The sequence below is a fragment of the Rhinatrema bivittatum genome, chromosome 1 (assembly GCF_901001135.1).
Source record: "Rhinatrema bivittatum chromosome 1, aRhiBiv1.1, whole genome shotgun sequence".
NCBI lineage: Eukaryota > Metazoa > Chordata > Amphibia > Gymnophiona > Rhinatrematidae > Rhinatrema > Rhinatrema bivittatum.
In genome coordinates, this window is record NC_042615.1 from 99,303,688 (window position 1) to 99,317,108 (window position 13,421).

Here is a 13,421-nt window from a genome sequence, read left to right on the forward strand (position 1 = left end):
TGGAACATCAATGTAGTCCTTGCTCAGTTCCCGTTAAACTTCTAGAGTTGATGAGCTTGAAGTTTCTCATTTGGAAAGTATTGTTCCTTGTCATCATTGGTTTGAAGAATAAGTGAATTGCAGGTGCTGGGTTCTTGCTCATCATCCCTGCACTTGGTCTGCGTACTCACCCTAAGTTACAAAACCAAGCCATTTGTATTCCATATTAACCAAACCGTTGTGCTGCCTACTTTTTCTGAGATTGCATAACACAGAGAAGAATGGACACTTCTCCCCTTTTAACTGCAAAAGAGCCCTACTTAAGAAAAGCTCGACTTCATGTCAAACTTATTAGCTGTTTGTATCCTTTGATCCCAATAGATTGGGACAGGATAGGTGCCAAAACCTTTAATTGACTAGTGGACTATATTATCTACTATTATGTACTAGCTGGCTTGCAGATTAGACTGTCTAGGCTCAAGTGAAGCAATGATGACTTCAGTGGCTTATCTAGTAAAGCTGCTACTTGGTCATTGGTTCATACCTTTTACGTCCCACAGGTAAGTCTAGAAGGGACTGTACATTTGGAAAAGCAGTTTTACATAGCCTTTTCACCTAGTAGTGCATTCTACACTGGTGGGATCCGGGTTGCTTCTTTCAGTAGTGCAATCCTCAGCTTTAGACTTCTCGATTGTGATGACTGATTGATCCTGCTATTTTCACAGAGCCCTGCTTAGAGGTAATCCAGCTTGCTTTTGCCTGTAGGAGAGAATGTAGACTGTTCATGCTGCATTTACAATGGTTCTGCCTAGCAGTGCTTCACAATATATCAAGTTGTGTAGACCATAGTGACAGCAAGGGATGGGGAAAGGTGATGGTGGGGTCAGCTGACCTCCAGGAAAGCTTTTTTGACATTTTGAGGGAGGGGACCATTTGGTTTTGTGTTGGGGTGGAGGAGGGACTGGAAGCCCACTTTGTTTGGGGATTGAGGGTGTGGGGTGTGTGTCTGCTTTTTGTAGAGGTGTGGCCCCAAAAGGCAATCTCTCTCTCTCTCTCTTCCCCCCCCCCCCCCCAACTCTGACCAGCAGCACTCTAACATTTAACTCTAACTCCCAAATAGGCATTAAATTTACTGGTGGTTTGTGATTAGAGTGTTAGGTCTTCTTTGCATATTTTGCATGCACTTGCACCTAGGTTGAGCACATGGGTGCACGCCTGATCTAATGCATATTTTCATCCACACAAAACTATTAGTGATTGAGCCCATAATCAGTGTATATGATACTTGATAGTCTTATATTATCATTGTTTTTCTTTACCATTTTTGTTCATAGTTTGCTGTAGGTTTTAAAACTGTAGGTAGTAGAGATGTGAATCGGAACTGAAATCCGAACCGATTCTGGTTCCGATTCACATCTCTAGTAGGTAGTGTGTACATAACTGATTTACTCTATATATTATCTATTCCTATATGTTTAAATTTCATCCCTGGGAAACAATAGCAATTTACATTATCACTGACAATATATTGGACCAGATGGGTTTTCTCATTGATTCTGTTTTCCATGTAGACTCTGAACCAGGTGGTACTATGGGATAAGATTGTCCTGCGAGGAGATCATTCAAAGCTGTCCTTGAAAGAAATGAAGTCAAAATATTTTTTCTTTGATGATGGAAATGGCTTGAAGTAAGCACATATAAATTACACCTTTGTTTAATTAACTGTATGGTTTCATAAAGGAAACTAAAGTGTGTAAAAATGTAATGTATAAGGTTTAATATGAGCTCACAAAGATGTGTTTTTTGTTAGCACAACATCTGACATTGAAAAGCTGGCTGAAGTCATGTGACCTGAGGCTGGGGAACCACTTGGGATTTTTAAAGGCAATGAATATATAGTTTTTGTATAGCTGTACAGTCACAGGTATATTTTATCCTAAAATGTGTAGTATGCTAACATGGAAAACCCATTTTGTTTACGTGTGTCAATGTCTGCAGTGTAAACTAATTGAAATAGCAAGGTTTACTTTTCTTGCCTGCTCATGATACTGTCTTTGAACTATGAAGATATATTGACATCTATAACTGCAAATAGACAAGTAAACTACTGCCTTTTCACATTCATTCTCTAATTTGAAATTAAGGGGTTTGACATAGATTAAATGAGCTCATGTTCTCTTGTTAGTAACTTTCCTAGATCCCTATTTAGCCTGTCAGTTATGTTTTCTGTGCCACAGTCTGATAGGTTTTTGGAAAAAAGCTGAGGTTACACCTATTAGAAATCCCTAAATTTCTCTGAGAACAAGCAGGATAAGTCCTGACCAGTGGGGTAACCTCATCTAATGGAGCCTGGTGCAGAAGGTTTACCCAAAAGCCTTCTAGAAGCTTTTGGCATGCTAGATTGTGCATGTGCAGCATGACCTGCAGCATATGGAGTCACCTCAATCTTTGTTTTTATGTGGAAACTCCACAGTTGTGGTCCTTCTCTCTCTTGGAGGAAAAGTTTCATAAAACTCTCTGAATTTTCATGCAAGGCCTGTTGGTTCTCTCGATTCCACTCCTCTTTGGTTTCACTTGGTAGGCTTTTTCAATAGATTCCAAGTTTCTTTTATTTTTTAGTCATTTGCTAGGTGTATCAACATCCTTGCATTGTATGGTATCAATATGGTATTTTTCTAATCAAGTCTTTTGATTTAACTTCATTGATGTTTCAGCTGATCTTCTCAGAAACTGAAGAAGGCCAATGGCTTCAGTAATTAACCCAGTGTAAAAGCATCATATCTATCAAGGATCTCCATGAAAGATTTGTGGTTTGCCTGGGGATTGTCCACAACATATCAGAATGTTCCATCTGGCAGAAGATGACACCCTAGAGCAATGGTTCTCAACCGGTGTATTGCCAAGCACACGCAGGTGTGTCACCACACTTCCCGGTCCTCCGCCTACCCAGCTGCTCCCCCTACCCGTGCAAAATAGGTCCTCCGCCCAGGCTTAAAATGCTGATAGCCCGGGCAGAACTCGGCAGGACAGCTGGAATTAGCGGCACCGGCATGCTCTCTTCTTCCCGCCCCCACCCCTCCACCGAAGCCAGGAAGAGGAAATGGTGAGCAGTAGGTGTGTGCGCGGGAAGAAGAGACCATACTAGTGCAGGCAGCGTCTGCCCGAAGAAGAGAGGCCCAGCCTGAGGAATCAGCAGCGCGGCTTGGAGAAAAACGAAGAACAACGTCAACCCCTGCGGCCGATGGGACTCCTCCGCGAGTACTGAAAGTGAAGGAGGTTGCTGCTGCCTTTAGGGTTGGAAGTAGAAGAGGCTGCTGCTGTTGCTAGTTCGGGCGGGGAGGGGTGAGTGAATGACCAAGCAAGCATATGTATTTGAGGTGCTGTGTGAGTGAGACAGCATGTATGTGAATGATTGAGAGCCTGTATATGTGAAAGAGAGTATGTGTATGATTGAGAGCCTGTGTGTGAGAGAGAGCATGAATGGAAGTGCATGACTGAGAACCTGTATGTGTAAGTTTGTGGTTGAAAACCTGTTTGTGTGAAAGAGTATGTGTGTGTGATTGAGATCCCTTGTGTGTCAGAGGAGAGCATGTGTATGTATGATTAAGAGCCTGTGTGTATAAGTAAAAGAGAGACCATGTATGTCTGTGTGTAATTGATTGAGAGGTGGTTTAGGTGAGGGAGCATGTGAGTATGTGAGTGAGAGCCTGTGTGTAAATGAGAGAAAGAGAGAGTGCGTGTGTGAATGAGTCTGTATGTGAGAAAAAGACAGCATGTATGTGTGCGATTGAAAGCGTGTATGTATAAGCGTGAAAAGACAGACAGCATGTGTGTAAATGTGTAATTAAGACCCTATATAAGTGAGAGAGAAAAAGCATGTGTATATGTGAGTGATTGAAAGCCAGAGAGAGAGGAGAAAGTTGCAAGCAAACCATTCCTCCTCCTGCTAATTCAAAGCAATCTCAGGGCACCTGGATATCAAAGGTTCCCAGATATGCAGAGTAAAACATTTTTTGTATCCTTATTATTTTTCATTATTGGGCCTTTGTGTCTGCTATTTTGAAATATTTTATTGGTATCTAGAAATTTTTTATATGAATTTTTAGTTATTGGATATTCCATTCATCAGCTGTTTTGAAATAATCTATTCTTTTTGTTAGTATGGTTTTGCTGCTATTGATTTTATATTTCTTGATTTGTTTTAGAAGGACTGGTGATGTTTCTCTTTTTCCTTTGTTACACTGCATACAGAGACCCTGGCTTGTTGCAGTTTCCAATTCAGTTTTTGTCTGCATGCTTCTAGTTATGCATTTTGGTCTCTTTATTCTTTGTTAGGTGAGGGTCAGCACATGTGATTCAGGTAAGGTTTTCTGCTGGCGTGCAGTTTGTGTAGGGCTCTATAGCAGCCTGACTTGTTCCGTTTTCCTAATAGGAGGTGTAATGATGTCTTAAGGTCTGGTGTTGCCTTTTCTTAAGTAAGGTGTTTACTGTTTGAGTACTGGAAATTGGTGATGTTTTGGTGTGGGATGTTTACTATTTATGCAGTTTCTGTTCAGACTATATATGTATCTTTCCCTTGTGTCATTCTTAACAATAAAAATTAATACTGGGCCTTTATTTTTTATTTCCGCCGTGAATTGTAATGAGCAGTGTGTCACATGTGAGCATGGTCTGTCAGGTGTTTCATGATGGGGAAAAAGGTTGAGAACCCCACTGCCCTAGAGCATTACCAACTAGAGTTGATGGAGAAAATCTTTGGGAGAGTTAAGTTTGGCTACCGGCATTGGAAGGATCAGCACTGACTACTGGTGCAGCGATGTCAGGAAGGCATGGACCCTTAAATATCAGGAATATAGGCCATTGTCCAGGGACTCCAGTACTGGCATCAAGGAGCTCCGATGCTGGGAGTTGAGTGAAGGTCAAGAAGCATCGCCAGAGATGTTTTTGGTGCACAGTACCAGCAGCAGCCACATTCTGGCTGCTACCTTGACACTCCCAAAGCATTTCAGTAAAGCAGACAGCTCATTCTAAGGGATTGCAGCAGCCTCCAAGGGTCCAGATGCTAGCCACTGTTGCAAAGGTGAACCCTTGGACCGTTACAAGGTTGACGAGCCCTACAGGTCCTAGTCGTCAGCTGGTGGAGCTGGCCAGTGCATAGAGCCAAGAGGACCTTCACCAATACCAGCCCTTGTTCCCCGCAGTTTGAGCCATTGGGTACCAGGGCCTGCTGGACTTAGGCGTAGGTCTCAGAAGATGAAAAACTCCACGAAGGGCGAAGGCACGGGCAGAATCAAGGTTCCTTGGGTCGAGACAGGCAGTGATCCAACAAGTCCAGAAAGCATACCAGAAGGGGCAGGTGGCAATCCAACGAACTCCAGAGTGATCCAATGTCAAGCCCAGAGAAGCAATTCAGTAAAGGACAGGGATTGGGACACGTAGTCAGGCAACTAGCTGCTCACAAGGAGCTTGACCTGTTTCTAAGGCAAAACACTGCAGGCAGGAACGGCCTTAAGTAGTCAAAAGGGCTGACGTCATCAGAGGGAGCCGCGGGAACTTTCTCACTGCGGCCCCTTTAAGTTCTGTGGAGAGGCATGCACGCCTAGGGAGTTGCTGATGGGGCCGGGTGTGAGGGGTGGCTCCAGGCCGTGAGAAAGCTCGACGTTGGCAGCGGCTCCCTGCTGCTGTAAGGGAAATCGGGGCTGAACGAGGGTAGTGCCGGGTAAGTGCGGCCAGCGGCCGGCGCACGCAACAGTACCTCCCCCTCAGCAAATAAAGCACTCCTAGCCATTCCTTCAGTAAAAACAGCAAGACTAACCCAAGTGAGGGAAAGGGCCTTATTAGCAGGACCCATAATCTGGAACACAAAGCCTCCAGAGATCAGATTACAAAGTGATCTCAAGGCATTTAAGAAAAGTTTAAAAACATGGCTTTTTAAACAAGCATTTTACAAAGAGACGGGAGAAGAGAAATTATTCAGGAATAGGCAGTTAAGCACCGACACACAGTACTTAGGACGGTACAGTAGAGTAGTCCCTGAACTACACATCACAATAAGCATATTGATAACACCATGTATGATAAATTTACCCGTGAAAATACCTTCGGTACAATCTGTCATGACCCGCTCCTCTAAAAATTATTTTGTCTAATGATATATTGTAACCAAACCTTTGACGGCACCTGTTAGAATGTACTATAGTACACTTTTACCCTACATTAAATATGTGCCTACATGTAAACCGTTGCGATGGTATATAACTTAGCAACGGTATAGAAAAGATTTTAAATAAATAAATAAATAAGATGAGACTTAAGGATCTAAATATATACAATTGTGCTCATAAGTTTACATACTCCTGGCAGAATTTGTAAGATGTATGGCATTTTAAGAAAACATGAATAATCAGACAAACATGTTTTTTTGTTTCAAATTAAATTATTTTATGCATCACAGAAGAGCACAATTATTAAACAAACCATAGCAATAAAGGAAATAATAAAATGATCCTGTTCAAAAATTTACATACTCTTAGTTCTTAATATTGTGTACTGTCCCATTTTGCATCTGTGACTGCTTGCAGTCCTTTGTGATAATTGTAAATGAGGGCCTTTATTTTCTCATTTGGTAAAAGTTGCCCATTCTTCTTGGCAAAAATCCTCCAGATCCTGTAAATTCTTTGGTTGCCTAGCATGACCTGCATGTTTGAGTTCTTCCCAAAGTAGCTCAATGATGTTGAGGTCAGGAGACTCTGATGGTCACTCCAGAATCTTCCCTTTCTTCTGCTGAAGGGGCAACTTGACCTTATGTTTTGGATCATTGTCATGTTGGAAAGTCCAAGTGCGCCAATGCACAGCTTCCTGGCTGAGGAATGCAAATTCTCCTTCAGTATTTTCTGATAAGACACTAAATTCATCCTGCCATCAATTTTGACTAAATTCCTTGTGCCATTATAGCTCACTCCATCTACCACCATGCTTCACGGTAGAGATGGTGTTGACTTCTCTCCAAAAATAGCGTTTATGGTTGTGGCTATAAAGTTCAATTTTGGTCTCTAACTCCAAATTATTTTGTTCCAGATGTTTTGGGGCTTCTGTAGGTGCTGTTTGGCATATTGTAAGTGGGCTTTCTTTCTGGCAACTCTACCATGCAGCCCATTTTTATTCAAATATCTCTTTATTGTGCATGCTGAAACACTCACTCCACTTTGTTTCAGAGAAGCCTATATTTCAATAGAAGTGGCTTGTGGGTTTTTCTTTGCATCCTGGCAAATATTTCTGGTGGTTGTCTGAAATCTTTCTTGGTCTACCTTGGTATTAACAGAACCATAATTTTCCACTTCTTGATCAGAGTTGGAACAGTACTGATTGGCATTTTCAAATCTTTAGATATCTTTTTTTATATCCTTTTCTTGATTTATAAAGTTGAATTATTTTTACTAGCAGATCTTTTGACATTCTTTTGCTTTCCCCATGATTCAGTAATCGCCAAAGTCAGTTCAGCCCTGGATGAAATGCATAAGAGTTTAAAAAAAAAAAACCCCCAAAAAAACCTCATTCACTATTTATACATGGATACTAATTACAATCAAACAAGGCACAGGTCAGGATACCTACTCTTCATTGCCTTCTCAACCTGAGTATGTCAACTTGAGTATATATTATCAGCCCAAACATTCAAGGGTATGTAACTTTTGAACAGGGCCATTTTATTATTTCCTTTATTGCTATTGTTTGTGCTATTCTGTGATGCATAAAATAGTTTAGTTTGATACACATTAAAAATAGCAGACATGTTTTCTTAAAAATGCTACACATCTTACAAATTCTGCCAGGGCGATGTAAACCTATGAGCACAACTATCTACCCTAGAGGGAGAGGATAGACAGAGGGGACATGATACACAATTTTAAATACCTGGTAGATACTGATAATGTTACAGGATTCAAGTCTTTTCTGATTGAAAGGAAAACTATAAGATTCGGGGTCATATGAAGCTCCAAGACTAAGGAACAGAATGAGGAAGAACGTTTTTCACAGAAAGGGTGGTGCATGCTTGGAATGCCACTCTCGAAGACCTGGTGAGGACAGGAATTTAGCAGAATTCAAAAGGGATGGGATAAACACAGAGGATCCATAGTGGATGGAAGAAGGAAATGAAAAACAGATAATGGTAATTTTGGTGTAACATTTCTGCATGAAGCAGCAGTTAGAATCCTAAACACCTTGCTGGGCAGACTGGATGGACCTTTTTGGTCTTTATCTGCCATTATTTATTCAATTCCAGTTGAGATGACAAGCTTAAATGGGACTTGGCGCAATTGTGGCAAATGCTAGCAATTCCAAAACCTGGATGGTATTTATTGATTCTGCAGCACCTCCTTGAAATATGCTTTGCGTAGCCAATTGCCCAAGTAGGGAAATACATGTATCCCCAGTTTGTACAGATGTGCAGCCACCACAGCAAGACCTTTTGTAAATCCCCCTTCAGATTCACTGGATTAGCTATGAAAGAAATGAGGTAGCTTTGTGCGACTTGGCTTGTCGTCAGGGGCGGCTCAAGACAGTCTACTGCCTGAGGCGAAGGATGAGATGGTGCCGCCCCCTCTCCCTTTTCCACAAATGCCCCGGTGCATCCCATTAGGCAAACTAGGCGGTTGCCTGGGGCGCTGAAGAGCAGCCAAATGGGGTCACAAGCGGAGCCTATCCTGCTCGGGGCAAAAAGGAGGAGAGATTCGGTGGCCCACTCATGGCACGCAACCTGCTCGTGGCCCAGAGAAGCACACACTCGGTGGGTACGAATGAGGTAAGAGTTTGGGCTGAGACCAGGGGGAGCTGCGCGACTGGGGTGAGTTCGGAAGGGGGGGGGGGGGGGCAGGCGCAAGGCAGAAGGTTTGCTTAGGGTGTCTTAATACCCTTGCACTGGCCCTGCCCATACATGCATACACACACACATACACTCATTCACTTCTCTCCCTCTTACACACACACACACACACACACACACTCACACTCCCACCCTTTCATATATACATATACACATCACATCCACCTTCTACACACACCTCCCCACACACACCCGCACCCAGCCTCTCATATGTACGTACACACACTGTCATACAGAGACACATCCACCTTCCTCCTCATACACACACCCAACCTTTCATATACATACACGCATGTACACCCTCACCCTCTCATATGCATACACACACCTCACATACATACTCACAGGCTGCATCCCTGCCCCCCAAGCTAGCTGCCACACACACACACACATGCACAGATTGTAGCTTTTCTTGTTCTTCAGCCACCGCCAGCTTTGGATCTAGCAGCAGCCTGCAGCTTTTTTATTTCTTTGCCGCCTTTCTCTTTCGTTGGCTGCCACCGACTTGGGCTCCGGCAGCAGCCCGCAGATTCTTTCTTTTTTGATGATCCACCACGGCTTCTTTTTCCTTTCTCTGCCACCGCCAGCCTGGGCTCTGGCGGCAGCACGCGGCCTCTTTCTTGTTAGTTGGCCGCCACTGGCTCTGGCAGTGGCCTTTCTTTTTTTTTTCCCTTGGCTGCCTGCGCCCACGCTCTTCTTATAATTTCTTGGCCTCTGGCGACCTGAGCACTGGAGGCAGCTTGCTGCCTCCTTTATTTTTTTCCCACTGCCACCGGTCTGGGATCTGGTAGCAGGCCGCAGTCTCCTTTCCCTTTCTTTGGCCGCCACCGGCCTGGGCTCAGGAGGCAGCCCCTGGTCTCTCTTCTCTTCTTTTGGATGCTGGCGACTGGCGGTCTCTCTTTTATGTCTCCGCCAGCACTACAGGTTTTCCAGCCTGAATGAAGGACGAGGCGGCTGTGGCAGGAAGATTCCAGGGGGCAATTTTGCCACCTCAAAATCTTGCCACCTGAAGCAGCAGCCTCACCCTGCCTCATTATAGAACCGTCCCTGCTTGTCATGTTTCCCATGGTTAGTCAGGCATGCCAAAATCTTCTTCTGGAAGCTTTTGTGTAAATCTTCCGCATAGGGCTCTATCGGATGATATCACTCTACTGGTGAAGAGTTACAGCCTGCTGTTCTCAGAGAAAACCTGTTACAGATAAGCAACTTCTGAATTATAGAGGAAAAATTGATCTATAGTCCAATTCAGGACACTCAATTTAGATTTCCTGTGGGTGACTTCTGATCCTTGAGTCAGTGGGGCTGGTGATATTGTAGAGGCATCAATTGAAGCTGCCAGGGAAGGGAGTCCCAGCTATTACATAACAGTGATATCTACTGGCTAGACTCATGGTGCACTTCTACTAGGCTGGGGTGAGAGAGAGAGCAGGGAGGTGAGGTGGGGTACATTTCCGGTGGACTTTTTAGTGTTTTCCTCTGTGAGGCAATTGTATTGCATGGCTCTGTTGACCTGTTGAGGTTATGACAAGGCATTTAGTAGATTTTCATTGATATCAACTACCTTATTGCTGTGACCATTTCCACAAATGATTAATGCCTTTTATTAAAATACTTTGTCTTTATAATTACAAACATCAAGATATACTTGAAATAAAAAAAAATGCAGATTGCTGCCTTTCTTGATAGTGAAACTTTGGCACTTTGAACTTCCCCCATCAATGAGGCTTCCTCAATAACCAATTAATGTTTATCTGCATGTGAGGTTTGTGTCACAATAAACATACACATTCCCTAACAAGCAGGCATAAATCAGCCATAACCCATGTGTGACATCAGATGCTAACATGAACCCAAACTTTGAGAGAGTCTTTCTGAGCATGCACAGGCGTTCCACATGCAGTTGCATCATGAGACCCTCAGTCTTTCTTTGTCCGAGGGGGAAAAAATGGGAATTAGATTCAGACAATAGCCAATACTGGTCCCGACTTTTACAGTCTGTGGTACTGATATGCAGGGGGGGGGGGGGAAGCACAGCAGTGCTTCTATGGTCAAATCTGTCTGTTTTGATGCCAATAGTTTGGGAAGGGCAGTTGCTAAAAAACAAAAAAAAACAAACCAACAACAAAAAAAACTTAACAATTTGCTAACAGACAGCATAGCACACTATTACACTCTAGCTGGCTTACAGATTCAGATTCTGTTGAGGTTTATCAAGCGAGAACCATGGTGGATTCAGTGGTTCATCTTTGAGCCACTTCCATGAAAGACATGTACAAAGCCTCTATTTTGTAGTCTGTACATACCTTCATATCCCACAACTTTGGGCAGGCAGACCTACACAGTGTTCATCCTGTAGTTCACGCTGCACGTCTTCATGTGTGGGATCCAGGCTCTGTTAAAACAGTTGTGAGGGATGTAAAAACATCAATAGATGTGTAGGTCCTTGATAGTTTATTTATAAAACAGTTGTCCAGTAGATGCTCGAATCTAGGCCTGAGTTTTGCCCATGTGAGGGCTGCTTCAGGGGCTGTTAAGCATAAAATGGATTACTTAACAAGATGCACATTGAGCCTCCAATGCCTCAGTTTAAGCAGTGTAATCAATTGATTCCAAAACAGGAGTGAAGTGTCTGTTAATCTCTGTTTGAAGTTCTTATGAATCTAAGGGTGTTGATGTTTTCGTTTGTGAAGATTCATAAAAAAGCTTGAAAGCATATAAACATGTGGTAGTGGGTGTGGTTAGCTCATGTAAAATACCAGCGGGGTAACAGTTATGACCTATCTGTGAAAGGGCTTAAACATAGTGTCAGAAAACTTTAAAATCTGTGTCATACGCCATAGTCTATTCAAACATCAAACAGACTCGGGCATCTACTGGGCGACTGTTTTATAAATAAATTACTATCGAGGACCTCTGGATCTATTGTTGTTTTTACATCCCTCACGGCTTTGCTAGATCACCTTCCTTTCTGTTAAACAGTTGCTCCACAAGGCAATCTTTAGCTTGGGAGTCCCTATGCATTATAGCTGATTTAACCTGCTTTCTATGGAGAAAACAATTTTGCTTTCCTCTATATGAGTTTTTTGTAGACAACAGGATAAATTCACTTACCCACTTACATCCCTGGAGAGTCATTAACCTCATTAAAACATAAGCTCTGGAAAAGGCACAGGGCCTTCCAAAACAGCAATTGCTTATAGGAACTGCCATGCATGCTCAGAAAGAGTTTATCTGAGCTCTGAGAGCTGAGTTTGTGTTGGTGCTGTCAGATGATGTTGCCCATATGCTATTTGTGGAATAAGATAATTGTTTGATTGGAACTTTCCTCCAGTACAAAGCAATTAAGCCTTTTTTTTCATGTTTTTCAGGGGAAATCAGAACATTACTTTGACTCTCTCCTGGAATGTGGTACCAAATGCTGGCATTCTTCCACTCATTACAGGATCAGGACATGTATCTGTTCCATTCCCAGACACCTATGAAACAACCAAGAGCTATTAATTTATTTGGAGTTCAGCATATTTTTATACTTGTACAATATGAATGAATCTCCTCTCCCCAGTCTCCTCTGCCTGAAGTTCCTTTCCAAAGAATGACATACGTAGCCCAGTTCTTTAGTTTTGGTCTAAGTTTTCATAAACAAAAAAGTATTTGAAATGTGACTTTTTTAAATTAAGATAAAAAAAAAAGGTTGTTTGTAACATGAATATAGACCTACCTTATAAATAAAAATTGAAAATCTAACAGTAGTCATGTTGATAGTTTTCATTATTAGCTGTGGGGAACTATAATTATCCAAGTGTTTCTTGATAAAAATCAATTTTTAAATAAGATTCTTGGTATTTTACATATTGTGACATGGGGCATAGTCTAAGGGTGTCTGTGGGGCTGATAGCTACAGTTAGTGTGCAATTTCAAGTTATGGGTCTCAGGATTTTAAGGAGGTGACGTGCCCTTTATACATTGTGGATTTTCTATTGCCAGAATCTCCCCGCACATAAGTTTTTAAATCTGTTACAATAAGGCAAAGGGGTTATCATCATTAGCTTGTGGCTAATCCTTGGTGTAATTAGTTTAACACCACTCAATCAGTAAACAAGACTCTATGCAGAAGACTGAATTTTAATATTTTATCTTCACTGTGTCTTTGACAACCATGTTGGGATCTCACCTTTTTAACTCAAAACAAATCCTGGAACTGGATTTCCATCTCCTTATGGCAATTCTTGTAATATTCTATATCTATTTACTAAAACCCTTATACTATTCCAGTCTGTAGTAATATCTCCAAACCAAGCCACAATTCAGTTCCCCAAATTATTTTTATTCAGTAATAGCTAATGCTCAAGCATAGCAGTAACAATTTGAAACAGGTATATAAAGTAAGGCTTAAAATAGCTCAACTTTTAAGTTTCCAAGCAGATTTAAGCATAAGGAGAAAAGTACTGCTTATAGTCCTACTACTCCTGGGCTGGTTTGCACACACTAAAAGAATGCCATGCTAGAGTTTCCAAGTGATTGATTAGAGCAGTGGTTCGCAATCTTTTTTTCTGTTGGG

The 13,421-nt window shown here is 42.2% G+C and overlaps 1 protein-coding gene across 2 annotated transcripts in view; it reads left to right on the top strand.

The window, feature by feature from the left end:
• Positions 1–12,612, top strand: part of SPCS3 (signal peptidase complex subunit 3) — a 30,848-nt gene extending 18,236 nt beyond the window's left edge. The window contains exons 4-6 of one of the 2 annotated variants that reach the window (XR_003852967.1): positions 1,551–1,666; positions 1,790–1,903; positions 12,232–12,367. Coding sequence is in view for 1 of the 2 variants with exons in the window: in XM_029579337.1 (XP_029435197.1) it covers positions 1,551–1,666; positions 12,232–12,364 (249 nt within the window). In the remaining variant the exon portion in view is untranslated. Of the gene's footprint in view, positions 1–1,550; positions 1,667–1,789; positions 1,904–12,231 lie in introns of both variants that reach the window. The other variant, XM_029579337.1, reaches the window with a different exon arrangement.
• The last annotated feature ends 809 nt before the right edge of the window (positions 12,613–13,421 follow it).